The following is a 13149-nucleotide window of genomic DNA, read 5'->3' on the forward strand; positions in this document are numbered from 1 at the left end:
AACTTGCTTTGGATTCTGTGTCTCCCTCTCTCTCTGCCCCTAACCCACTTGCATTCTGTCTCTGTCTGTCTCATAAATAAGTAAATAAAAACATTAAAAAAAAACACTACATGAATTGTAAGAACCACTCAAATAAAATTATCTTAAAAAGGCAAAAAAAAAAACAACAACCCAAAAAACCCTACATAATTGCTCCATGCTGTTATGTTTGTTTTCTACAGAAGTTACCAGTAAATCTTTAAATTAAACCAAAAGGACCCAAAAGCTTATCTTTAAGAGCAGAAAGGGGTTCAAGCTGGGCACTATAGTCCATTCCACTGCCAGGTTGGGGGAGAAGTATGCACCTCAACCAGTAGAGTAGTAGTGGCAGCTACTAAAGGAATAAAGAACAAAATGAATGTCAGGGACTTTCTGCATGGAATGAGGTCTGGGTTTGAAAGGGATCTTTAGCCATTGAAAGACCTATGTGATTGCCTTACTTAGTTTTATGGGGTAAAACCTTTTAACTTGGTCCACATCTATATACTTAGGCCGAAGAAAGCCCTTTAGCCTCATCTGGCTCATTAAAACAAAACTGAGTAACAGGAATCAAAAGAGTTACAGGCCTATCAAAAATCTGATGGAGTCTGTGGCTCTCTTCACAGAAAAGGGCATCCACAAATTTTGTGCACAGTTTCAGAAGTTTGTGGAGGCCTGGTTAAGATATCTCTCAGCCTAGGGAGAAGCAGTGGGTTCACATAATAGACTGTAAAGGTTTCAAATGACCAGTCCTCATAGGAAATTGGACCTCATGGATTCCCCAGAACCCACCTCCCACCCCAGCACCTTTCAGTACCTATGGATGATAAGCATTATTTCTACTGATGTTTATTCCATTGCTGGCAATGATCTGCAATTCAGATTCAACAGTATAGGCCACGTATAATAAAGAAAAGAAATTTTCAAGCAGAATTAGATGATATCTTTCTCTAGATGGCATCTTCCTCTAGACGACATCTTTCTCTAAGGGTCATTCTGCTCTGTAAGATCCCTGATGCCCAAAGACATCTCTAATCCACACACTGCACCTACTGCTAGTTTCTTTCATTCGTGATTCTAACCACAGATGTTTTATCTTAGAAATTTTTTCTTGGGGAGCCTGTATGGCTCAGTTGGCTAAGTGCCCAACTTTGGCTCAGGTCATGATCTCACAGTTAGTGAGTGCGAGCCCTGCATCAGGCTCCATGCTGATGGCGCGGAGCCTGCTTGGGATTCTCTCTCTGCCCCTCTGATTCTCTCTCTCTCAAAAATAAATAAACTTAAAAAAAATTTTTTTGTTAAATGGATTTTTATTATTTTCTTTTATTTCTATAATACATATTTTGGGTCCAGTGCACACAAAAGATAGCTTTACTGCTATCTCCTTCAATAGCATGGACATGACATTAGGAGAGTTTCCTAGAATCTACACAATCATTTCCAACTCAGCCCCTCTTCTGTTTTTAAAACAAGCAGTAGTTGGGTTTTCATATCACCATCACAGTTCTGCTTCGGGGGCTGTTTTCTCTTCCTCAGTTGGAGCTTCCATATCAGACCTTAACCCTTCATCTTCAGCAGGTAATTCTTTGGTCACTGGACCAACCCCCAGCCTTGACTTCTCCGTGGGACTCGCGGTGACATTTTGATCAAGGGGAGGAAATCTGAAAGTTATGTAGTTGAGAAAGGACATGATCCCTAAAGGAGGAGAAGAATTTGAAGTGAGTTTCAGTAGACAGATGGTCTTTTGGCTTTCAAAATTCTTAGTGATGCTTTAGAAGAGGTTCTAAAGACCTCTTCTTAGTGAAGCCAACCCTTCTCTCCCCCAGCACAGTTACTTTACCCTCCTGTGCTCCCATTGCATTATCTCACATGGTGAAGACAAAGCTTGAACCTCCTAGATTCAAATGATAGTTCCACAACTTTCTGTGTGGTCTTAGGCAAGTCAGTCAACCTGTGCCTGCCTCAGTTAATGGTAGAACAGGTTACTAAATCCAGGTTTCCAGACTTCAAAATCCATACTTTCTTTGCCATACCACTCTGCCTCTCCATGTATAAATGTTCCGGATAGGAACAGTCATTTCTTCTATTTCTCCTAAATTCTACCTTGCCTTCAAGAAGTGGTTTCTTCTTCTATCCTTCTAGCATAAGACAGGGGACTGACTCACCAGAAAACGTGAATAAGAAGTCACTCCACCAATTAATATGATAGGCCCACAGGAGATCTGGCTCCAAGGCATCCTTAGTATGCCTGTAAACCTGTGCCAGAAACAGGATAAGGCAGAGGAGCAAGGAGATGGCTAAGACCAAAAGAAAAGATGTCACAACCCATCAGTGTCTTCAGTCTTCCTTGACCACGCACCCCCCCCCAAGTCTTCTTCTACCTCCACACCATATGCACAGCAAGATTAAAATTTAGGGCTTGACCAATATGGGAAAGAGAAAGGGGCCTCTCCCTTCCCCCTGGTATAAGTCAGTTAAAGTGTGTTTTATGCAGTAAGACAGGGCCAGAAGCTGGCAACTTGATGTGATACTGAAGAAGAGGAAAGGGACAAGAAAAAGAGAATAAAAGCCCCACAGAGAAACTTGATTCATTTGACAGTTTTACCCTGGCATTTCCCTGCCAGTCTAGGTCTGTACCTGAGATGAAGCTCAGTATGGATACCTTCAGATCGAAGTTGGTGGTCGTACTTCCTCTTCTAGGCAGGCAAGAGTTGATGAGCCAGCCAAGGGCAACGAGTATGGAGAAGATAGAGATGAGGAAGAAAGTCCTGGAATATTGAAGGTAATCTGCCAAGGAGAATGAGAAAGGAAAGGCTTGGGTAGTCCAGCAGGGGGCCAGCAGGGTCTGGGTAGTCCAGCAGGGTTTTCTTAAGAAAACCAGATAGAGTCTTAGAAAAGGGAGTGAGGACTAGGGAGGATGAAACAGAGCTTACTATGTGGCGTCCAGGGCATAAATAAGGATCTTATTTCCCAGCTTTTCTTTTTAATTTTTCAAGTTTATTTATTTATTTTTGAGAGAGAGAGAGAGAGAGAGAGAGAGAGAGAGAGAGAGAGAGAAAGAGAATCCCAAGCAGGCTCTGAGCTATCAGCGCTGAGTCCCACATGGGGCTAGAACTGTGAGATCATGACCAGAGCTGAAATGAAGAGTCAGACACTTAACTGACTGAGCCACCCAGGTTCCCGTTTCCCAGCTTTTCAGTGATACTTGGAATTTATTTACTGTGAAGGCAAAGCCTTCATTATAAAACTAAACATACAAATAGTTCTGGGTGTGTTAACACATTAACCTAGATGTAAACTAGCTTATAGGAGACATGACTCTAACATCACAACACAGATTAAAACATTTTCTTGTTCCTAATTCTAATTCTAAAAGTAATACATGGGGGCATCTTGGTGGGTCAGTCGGTTAAGCATACGACTTCGGCTCAGGTCATGATCTCACAGTTCGTGGGTTCGAGCCCTGCCTGGGGCTCTGTGCTAACAGCTCAGAGCCTGGAGCCTGCTTCAGATTCTGTGTCTCCCACTCTCTCTGCCCCTCCCCTGCTTGTGCACTGTCTCTCAAAAATAAATAAACATTAAAAAATTTTTTTAAATAAATAAAAGTAATACATGTTCAATATAAGGAAGAAAATCAGCCACAAGCCCACTACCTAGAGGCAGCTACTACTGCTAGCATTTTATGTTATTTCTTTCCAGTATTTTTCTACCCTCTGTACTGAGTGGATATGATACTGCATATCAAGTGAATTTTTTCTTAAGATTATATGGTAAGATTATCCTCCAAATCACCTGTTGTAAACATCATTTTCATTTTTTTTTAATTTTTAAAAATGTTTATTTATTTATTTTTGAGAGAGAGAGCGAGGCTCAAGCCCACGAACCATGAGATCAAGACCTGAGCTGAAATCGAGAGCTGGTTACTTAACTGAGGCACCCAGGCACCCCTGTATACATCATTTTTAATGGCTACCAAGGAGCTTATCATATTAACATATTTTACTTAATGACTTAACTGTTTTTGGACAGGTAGTTTGTTTCTATTTGTTTTTTCTCTTCCAAGTAGATCTGGCTTGTACAGGCCTTATCTTGCATTTGACCACAAAACGACGTCCCATTTACTTGAACTCCTCTCTTGTAAGATTTCAAGCCTGAATTTTCTGGATTGTAGGAATTTCAATCCCTAAAAATATCTTTCTTTTTTTTTTCTTTCCTGAGAGTCCCTCAAGGTCCTGCGTCACATTTGCTCAGGGACAGGCCTGCTAACATCCTTTTGTTCCAAAGCCCTTACCCAAATGCCATAACGCCACTTCTCTCATCTCCGGGCTCAAGATCTCTGCTCTCTGCAGATTGGATGTTGGTAAGAGAGAAGGGGCATGCTAAACATTACTTTTTCCTAACATCTCCCTAATATCAAGCAGATCCTTCCCTTAACTCCCACAGCAATGTTTTAAGATACATGCACCTGATGTTTATAGCAGCGTTACCTACAATAGCCAAATTATGAAAACCGCTCAAGTGTCAAGTATCTATCGATTGATGAATGAATAAAGAAGATGTAGTATGTATGTATGCACACACACACACACACACACACACACACACACACAGCAGAATATTACTTAGCCATAAAAAGGAATGAAATCTTGCCATTTGCAATGACATGGATGGAGCTAGAGAGTATTATGTTAAGTGAAAGTAGTCAGAGAAAGAAAAATACCATACGATTTCACTCACATGTGGAATTTAAGAGACAAAACAAACAAGAAAAGAGAAGCGAAGAGGCAAACGAAGAAATAGACTCTTAACTATGGAGAATAAATGGATGGTTACCAGAGAGGAGGTAGTTGGGTGATGGATTAAATAGGTGACGGGGATTAAGGAGTGCTCTTGTTGTGATGAACACCGGGTGATGTATGGAAGTGACGAATCACTAGATTGTACACCGGAAACTAATGTTATTCTGTATTTTAACTAACTGGAATTTAAATAAAAACTTGAAAAAAAAAGAAATAGAGGATAACACACGATTGCGAGTAAATATAGTTCTTCTGAGATACTGCAGACCCTGCAATGTCTTCAGTATCCTTTAAGGGGTGCCTCCTTGTCTAGCTTTTTTCCTTTCTTAAGCCAGATGGGCTCTACCACTAAAAGTTCTCTCAGAACTTTTATGTCTGAGAATCACAGTCCGGCTTCCAGGTAACCCAGAGAGAAGAAAATATGTTAAAGCTTATCCCAATTTAAGATTTGACTCTTAAGTTTTACTTCGTTCTCTAGAACTCACCACTTACATCATCAATAATAGGAAAGTCCATGAAAAGAAACCACACCCCTACCCACAGAGGTGAGTTGTTCTGTGGCCCAAACAAATTAGCCACATTAAAACATGATGGCCCCAAAGCAACACATTTTCTGAAACCTGGGTTTCAGAATTAGCAGGATATGTAGCCAGTAAGAACCATCAGCCTACATTGAGCTTCATGAAGCCCAGTGTGATAGGCATCGTTCATGGTATTTAGCCCACTGCCCCCAACTAGATCTAGCAGCCCTTGCCTATAGTCCCCTGACTATAGCTAATTGGACCAAGGAATGGGCTCTGACCCATATTGGACTAATTTGATTCTTATGCTTGGAAATTTGGATTTGAGACTGATTCATGTTAATTTCCTCTTTTGCTTGTTTGAGCCAAGAAGATACAAAGCTAGACTGGGATCTCACTTTTTAGGATTTGCACACTAACAAGAGAAACTGAGCTGTAGTCATAAAGTGTAAACTAAGATGAGTGACAATGCAGCTCTAGAGAGACTGAGTGACTGGCAGGCTTGATTTTCTTCATCAGAGACCCCGGTCTTGTCTGGAATTTCCTAAGGTACAGCAAACTTCCTGCCTTTGGGAGTCTATGAGATTCTTCTGAATTAATAAGTTCACTCAATAGCTTATACTAGTTCAAATGAAATCTGATCATTAAAACACAAAAGTGCACTAAGATATTCGGTGTAAGTTCTGTCTAAGATATGTTACAGCCCACCTTTCCTCCACCATGAGAGGAAGAATTGACTTCATGTTTTTCTTACAATCTTCTCCATTTTGGCTCCTTATCTCCTGAAACCACATGAACAAGATCACTCACAACTCCAAAGGAACTGAAGATTTGCAGCATAGAATAATCTCACCCCAAAAGGAAGCAAGTCTACTAGTAATAATTATATACAACTAATTATCTGACCAAACTAAACACTTAACTCCATAGTATAAAATGGCTGCACATTTGGTTAACTTCATAGTTTTTTTCCTAATTCATTGAACAAAACAAAACAAACATCCTAAAGCTGAATTCAAGTCTCCATCTCCTATAAAACCAAAAGCTATTTCAGCTTTTAAACATCAGTTTTTACAGTAGCTTACTTGTCAAAGTTTCAAAGATCTTAGGACCTAGGTTACAAAAGGCCCTACTTGTCAGTAAAAAGTTTTGGTCCAGGGAAAGAGAAGTGCCCTAGATATAAGGAACACCCACGTAGGTCACATGTATCAAAACACTGCTGAAGATTTCCTTAGTGATATTCTTTTATGGCCTTAGGTTGCAGGAATAGCAAGGCAAACCTCCCAGTTTGCTAAAGGCAATGAAGCTAATGCCCTGGGAAGAGAGGGGATGTCATTCTCAATTTGGAGAGGAAGAAGCCCACATCACGCGAAAAGCTTGATAAGATCCTTGCTGGTGTTCTCAGGATCATCCCAGTCAGTGATTCTGTACTTCAGAGCACCATCAGGTAAGACATAAAAGCTACCAAGACTGGAAGGGATACTACCATACTGGAAAGCAGTAATGATTCTCAATGAATTGGGAACACTCACCATTCAGTAGTTTGGGCTGGGCAAGATCTCCTTCTATTGTTATGAAAGTAAAACTTGGTCCAGGAGGTTTTGGAAAGTGAGAGGGCCAGGGCTATAAGCCACCTTGCTCTTGTGAACAAATAAGCTTAGTTAACACTAGATGCTCTTTTCCTTTACAGCTGTTGACACTCTGGAAGGAATCAATGGGGAAGCCAAGATGACGTGAGAAGAAAGAAGCATAGGAGAGAAGCCAGCCATAGGAAAAGCTAAGCACCTAGTACTCAGCTGTGCCAAAGAGATTTGGGGGTGGGATTCCTCTTACTGCACCCTAGGTCCTTCAGCAAAAATCAAAGCCAGAATAGGGAGACAGTGCTCCGAAAGGGCTAGCTCCTTTTAACTATGAAGGAGCCAGACTGAGTGAGTGCAGGTGGGGTGTGGCTATGGATTTTGAGAATGAAGAAGGTGCTGCTGAGGAGTCAGCCCACTTATTTAGTCAGATCTAAACTTCCATGTTGTTGCCATAAGGCCAAGACAAAACTTTTATTCCAGTCACATAAGGCCAGGACAAAACTTCCCCAGCCTCATGGAAAAGAAAGTGGTTTTGGAATAGAAAAGATGGAGACATAGCACCTGGGAGAGGAGGCTGTGAAATCAACTTAGGATTTAGGTTCCTCACACAGCTTGGCCTTGTTTATTGTGCAATGGTTCTCAGGCCCTGGCTTGGAGGGTCCACTGCTTTGACTAAAAGACCTAATCTTCTTTCTCCACAGTCTTCCAAATGGTCCAACCTACTCTCTATGGCAAAACATTCCTTTATATTATGGTTTGATCTCACCTATGCTACAGGGGAGTTAACAGAAGGGTCTGTTCCACACTTGAGACCTAGAATAAAAGTGAAGGATGGTGTCCCATACTCCCCACCCCTTCTCCATTCTGTTAGCAACTGCTACAGCAGAGAGGCTATCAATCATCTAGAACCAGGTGAAATCAGAGGCAGAGGCACAATGGCCTAATGTAACTCCACGACAGAGGAACATGAACACACACATTCTTGAGCCCATCTTAGAGAGTCCCCATGAAACTCACAGAAATGACATTACTGCTTTCCAGTAGGGTAGTATTCTTTCCAGTCTTGGTAGCTTTTATATCCTACCTGATGGTGCTCTGAAGTCAAGAATCATTGACTGGGATGATCCTGAAAACACCTTTCCATGGGAAAGGGGGCTAAATTCTTGCAATTAGTAGGTAAAAGTTTAAAGTTCTTGAATTTGGACAATAGTGTTTTGGGCAGTAATAACATAACAGATTAGTGAGAGCTGAACACACTCATGACATTTGGGAAATTCATTATGAGAACTGCGGACTACTTACTGATCCTAGAATTAGAACTTAGTTAACGTTGCAAACAGGGTAGATACTTGACTTAAAATTGTGTACTTAAAGGACTCAGTTGACCACCTCTAAATCATTAACAGTTGGCCTCATAGGTAATATCCAGGTTCTGAGAAATAAACTATTTGCTACTGTAAGTGACAAAATTCCAAGACTCTCATTCATTAAAATTTTAATAATCTTCAAGTCCTAAATTTTAACCTGGGCATGATTACATAAATATTGCAGTTTAATTTTTATGCCTGTATCTTTTACTCCATTTCTCTAGAAATGGAATTTGTGAGTGTAAATCTCTGGATACACATAATCATATTGCTTTGGTTATAGCCATTTACATGGTCCCCAGTGTATATGAGAGTGTCCAGCATTGTGTATCATCATTTAAAAATCTCTGCTAATGTCGCGTTTGAAAAATCTTATCTTACTGTTCATTTGATTTACCTTTCTTTAATGATTTATTATGGTTAAAATAGTTTTACCTATGTTTACTAAACATTTTTAGTTTTTGTTCTGTGAATTGTCTCGTTATCAAGAATTTATTTGAGGGGCGCCTGGGTGGCTCAGTTGGTTGGGCAACCAACTTCAGCTCAGGTCATGAACTCATGGTTCATAGGTTCGAGCCCCGCATCGGGCTCTGTGCTGACAGCTCAGAGCCTGGAGCCTGCTTCGGATTCTGTGTCTCCTCTCTCTCTGCCCCTCCCCCACTTGTGCTCGGTCTCTCTCTATCAAAAATAAATAAAATATTTTAAAAATTAAAAAAAAGAATTTATTTGAGTATTTGCCTTTTTATTAATAATATACATTTTAAAATATTAAGGCCATTAGCCTTTTATCTTTCATATTTGTTGCAAATATTTTCTTTAGTTTTTCTTTTAAGTTGAAGGTGCACTTGAATTGTCTGCCTGCCTTTGATTTTAGTTCCTTCTCAAGATCTTGTGTTTGGGTCCTGCCCTTCAGTTCCACATGTCATAGATGCTTCAGCTCAGGTCTGAGCCTAGGTGCAACCCCTCCAACCCCACATCCAGCATCTGGAGCCTCTGCTTATCTGTATCTCTTGTGGATAATGGGAAAACTGTTTCGTGTAGTTCTGTCTTTCCTCTAAGTGTTGCTTCTGATTGAAAAACTCATGCATATGGTATCTTCTAGCCCTAGAAACTTATTTTTCAATGTTTTATATTGCATTTTCAGATCTGCTTAAGTTCACATAAAATTTGACATTAATAATTTACTCTAAATAGCTAGCATTTGTTATACACCCTTATCTGACATGCATTTACATTCTCTTCTACTGTTGGCAGAAGAACACACTGACCTTAAAAACTAAATCTGATGGAGGCTGAGACACCTTGCTTTGTTTCCCTGTTATGATCAATTACATCTATTTCTGCAAGTGATGTTAGAATACCAACCATACTGCTTCACAGGGACAGCTTATAAAGGCCCAATGGGTTCTTCCCAGAAAGTAAAGAGAGTATCAACTACTGAGTTGGGAAAGGTTACACTGAGAACACCAAAGAAAAGGATGGCTACATTCACAATTTGGCTGAGATCCATCCTGGACTTGGAGAGGTGAGGGCAAAGAGATCTTGGAGGAGGAAAGATGAAGGGCCAACATGGCAGAAAGCTCTGGAACTGTGGGGCCTGTGGTGTTTAATTTGGTGGAACTCACAGGGTGGTTTGGGTGTGTGGCTCCAGCACAGCTCATAGTTGCATGTGATCCAGAGTCCTGCGTAGAGCTCAAAGCCATTCTTGGTCACCAGGAACCTCACCCAGTTCAGTGGGGACATGCAGATCACCATTAGGAAACCAAAACCACACAGGCTGCCACAGAACGTTCGGATGTAGATGTGTGTCTGATTCACATGCTGCTGCCGCCTCTGGGGTGGCATTGAGGCATTCGGATATTTGTTGACGGGGAGGGTAGGCTACAAGGATGAGGGAAATATTGCCTACCCAAAAAGATAACCATTGATCCCCAGGGGCTCCTACTCATCTCTACCTTAAGTGTCTCCATGTGGGCTTGATCTGTGGCTGTCTATCCCTACCCAAGGTGATCTTTTCTCTTTCTTTAGGATACTCTATCTAGACCCACCTTTAAGTAAGTCTTCTTCCTCCCATCTGACCTACAATTAGGTACCTCCTCACCCTTTGGTAGTGCCGGTTCCCCTTAATTTTGGGAACCTTAGGATTATAGAAGGTCAAGGCCATTTGTTCCCTGCTCTCCATCTTGGCAGCCAGTTCGCTTTGTAACTGCCACGGAATTTGTCTCAGCACCTCCCACATGTGCTGGCAGCATCAAAACAGGCCAGAACCCATGGCACAGATTCCATGTCCGTTTGATATTCTGGGTCTAATCAGATCAGGAACAAATCATCACATTTTAATCAAGTGCATGCATATGTGATGCTCCCACCTCTCCCTTCTCTGACCCTTTCAACTCCTTCATTAAATAAATCCACAAATATTTTGTCAGCAGTTGCTGTGTGTCAGGCTTTGTCTTAGGTCCTGGGATATAAAGATGAATAAGACACAGTTCCCTAATAGCCAATAAAAAAGTTAACTCAGGTGTCTTCGGGACTCCATAGCTTGTGGTTAGAATTCAAGATTAAAAGTAGCCTGGCATTCATGGTCTTGCCCCAACACTAAGTGGAAGGCCCTGGGTGTGTCTCAATAGGCTCATGAACCAGTCTGTCAGCCATAGATCATCATGCAGTATTCCCCTCCCCAACCCCCCCCCCCACCTTTTCTTCCTTTGTTGCTCGAGTACCTTCTCTTCAATGCCTTCTCATGAAGCCATTCAAGGGTGCTACGGTCCTGCCACTGCCAGTGCTGACAGGGCCCACTGTGAAAATGCCAGCATCCCCAGGGCAGGGGGCTACCAGCCTGCGTGCTGAAAGCTACCATTCTCAATACTGCAGCAGTGTTGGGTTCTATGTGAAAGCGAGAATGGCCTTTCCCTGTTTCCACAGCCAGCACAGCTTGTGCCCAGAGTAGCTCAAAGTCTTCTTTTGAAATAATTCTCTCAGTGTTTCTCCTAACTCCTCTCCCCACAAGGGCTCAAAAGCAGTCCAAGATGCTGAACAGACACCATCCTGTTCCACATCATGGACATTTATTCAAATAAATGACCAGCTGTATTGCCAGCTCTTGTTTTCCATGAACAGATAAACTCCGATTCCTAAATTTGGGCTGAATTAGAATGCCCTATCACCCGTTTCTCCCAGCATACCCTCTCCTCGCCGGCCCAAGCCTGTCGAAACCTATACTTTGTTAGCTGGTGGGAACAACTGGCAGTTAGCTTGTTTATGTCCATGCTTTAGCATGAAGCCCTCCCTCTCCAAAAGTGTTATTTGACTCTCTGTCTACCAGAACTTAGCCTAGCGCCTGGAAAGAATAGTATTTAATGTTAAATGAATAAATGAACAATATATTTTTAAATAAAGGACAGAGGTTGGTACAGAGGACAGAATGGTTAACATTTTCAGGGGAAAATTAGGAAAGATTTATTGGAAGAGGTGATGTATTAATTGGATTTCCAGCTAAGGAATATTCCAGGTGATAGAGGTGATAGGGCACTGAGGCAAAGAGAATGATATGTCTCAAGGCAGGAAACCATGGACAGCATGAGGTTCTTGGGACATTAGAAGCAATGTGGTCCTACTAAGTACAAACTCAAAGGTGAGGGTTGAAGGGTGCAGATATCAGCAAGAGCTAGATCACAAAGAGTCCTTTAGGCCATGCTATGCAATTATATTGTGAAGTCTCAATTGCTGTAATACGCTAGTGCCACTGGAGTGATTATAGGAAAGACTTTTCCATTTGCAGCAAACTGGCTGTACAGCATGACTGTTAGATGCACACTCATGCCTAGGGAGCTAGACATAGGCATTGAATACACAGGCCTACCTTTCCATCCCCATTCTAGCACTTACTTAAGTAGTTCCAATACTCATGGTTAGGTTACTTGGGGCAGTTTCCTTAACCTCACTGAACATCAGTTTCTTAATCTCTAAAACTGGGTTAATATTCATTCCTGCCTCATTAGAATTTTTGTGAGGATTAAATGAGATGATATGCATAAAGCTCTTAGCACAGTGCCTTCATACGTGCTCAGTAAATACTATTATTATTTATTTTTTTATAAAGCATTTTTAAAATGTTTTATTCATTTTTTGAGGGAGAGAGAGTGTGAGTAGGGGAAGGGCAGAGAGAGGAAGACAGAGGATCTGAAGCGGGCTCTGTGCTGACAAGCTGACAGGCTGACAGCAGCGAGCCCGATGTGGGGCTCCAACTCATGAACCACAAGATGATGACCTGAGCCAAAGTTGGACACTCAACCGACTGAGCCACCCAGGCACCGCTGTTTTTTTTTTTAAGTTTATTTTATTTTTTAGTAATCTCTACACCCAATGTGGGGCTCAAACTCATGACCCCGAGATCAAGAGTCATTTTGTGGACAGTGTCTGATTGGCAAATGATGCAACCCTCCAGCTGTTGAAGGAACAGGTTGGGCAGTACTGGACAAAAGGTAGGATGTTCTTGGCCTGCTGGGAACTTGCTAGGGCCCGGATGCAGATGACAAAACATTATTCATGCATCACTGGTGACTGGGTATATTGCCACTTCCCCCACTTTAAAAAGCAATTTGGAAAAAATAAAATAAATGAAATAAAATAAAATAAAATAAAAAGCAATTTGGGGTCCCCTGCCTATTTGGCAGCCACTGCCCCAGAGCCTGCAGAGTCCAGGAGGAGCATAGCTCAAGCCAGTGGATCTTGAGTCTCCAACACCAACCCAACACAATGTGGAGTTGCTGCAGAAACCAGATTATGGGGGCTATTTAGGCTCCCAGTCCCTCCCTGCAGAAGCCTGGAGCTCTGCTCTTGCACTGATGCCCTTCACTGTGGA

General features: G+C 41.7%; 2 protein-coding genes across 2 annotated transcripts in view; both read right to left on the reverse strand.

The window, feature by feature from the left end:
* The window catches only part of LOC128310932 (transmembrane protein 202-like), a 50931-nt gene extending 40406 nt beyond the window's left edge, over positions 1–10525 (reverse strand). The window contains exon 1 of the mRNA XM_053223763.1: positions 10334–10525. The gene's annotated coding sequence lies outside the window, so the exon portion shown is untranslated. The remainder of the gene's footprint in view (positions 1–10333) is intronic.
* On the reverse strand, positions 1335–10960 carry LOC106974213 (transmembrane protein 202). The gene is made up of 5 exons (XM_015071404.3): positions 10387–10960; positions 9911–10166; positions 2656–2805; positions 2184–2315; positions 1335–1713 (listed from the first exon to the last, which is right to left on the reverse strand). The coding sequence occupies exons 1-5, from the start codon at positions 10522–10524 to the stop codon at positions 1517–1519; spliced, it is 873 nt and encodes a 290-aa protein (XP_014926890.1). The 5' UTR covers positions 10525–10960; the 3' UTR covers positions 1335–1516.
* Positions 10961–13149: the final 2189 nt, after the last annotated feature.

The sequence above is a fragment of the Acinonyx jubatus genome, chromosome B3 (assembly GCF_027475565.1).
Source record: "Acinonyx jubatus isolate Ajub_Pintada_27869175 chromosome B3, VMU_Ajub_asm_v1.0, whole genome shotgun sequence".
Lineage (NCBI taxonomy): Eukaryota > Metazoa > Chordata > Mammalia > Carnivora > Felidae > Acinonyx > Acinonyx jubatus.

What these genes read in the sequence shown, in the direction of transcription:
- LOC106974213 (XM_015071404.3), bottom strand. Translation starts at nt 10,524, where the DNA reads ATGTGGGAGGTGCTGAGACAAATTCCGTGGCAGTTACAAAGCGAACTG. An exon ending in CATACTGAGCTTCATCTCAG is followed by an intron (nt 2,316 to 2,655) that starts GTACAGACCTAG and finishes TTTTGGTCTTAG; the next exon opens with CCATCTCCTTGCTCCTCTGC. An exon ending in CTTCTTATTCACGTTTTCTG is followed by an intron (nt 1,714 to 2,183) that starts GTGAGTCAGTCC and finishes CTCCTCCTTTAG; the next exon opens with GGATCATGTCCTTTCTCAAC.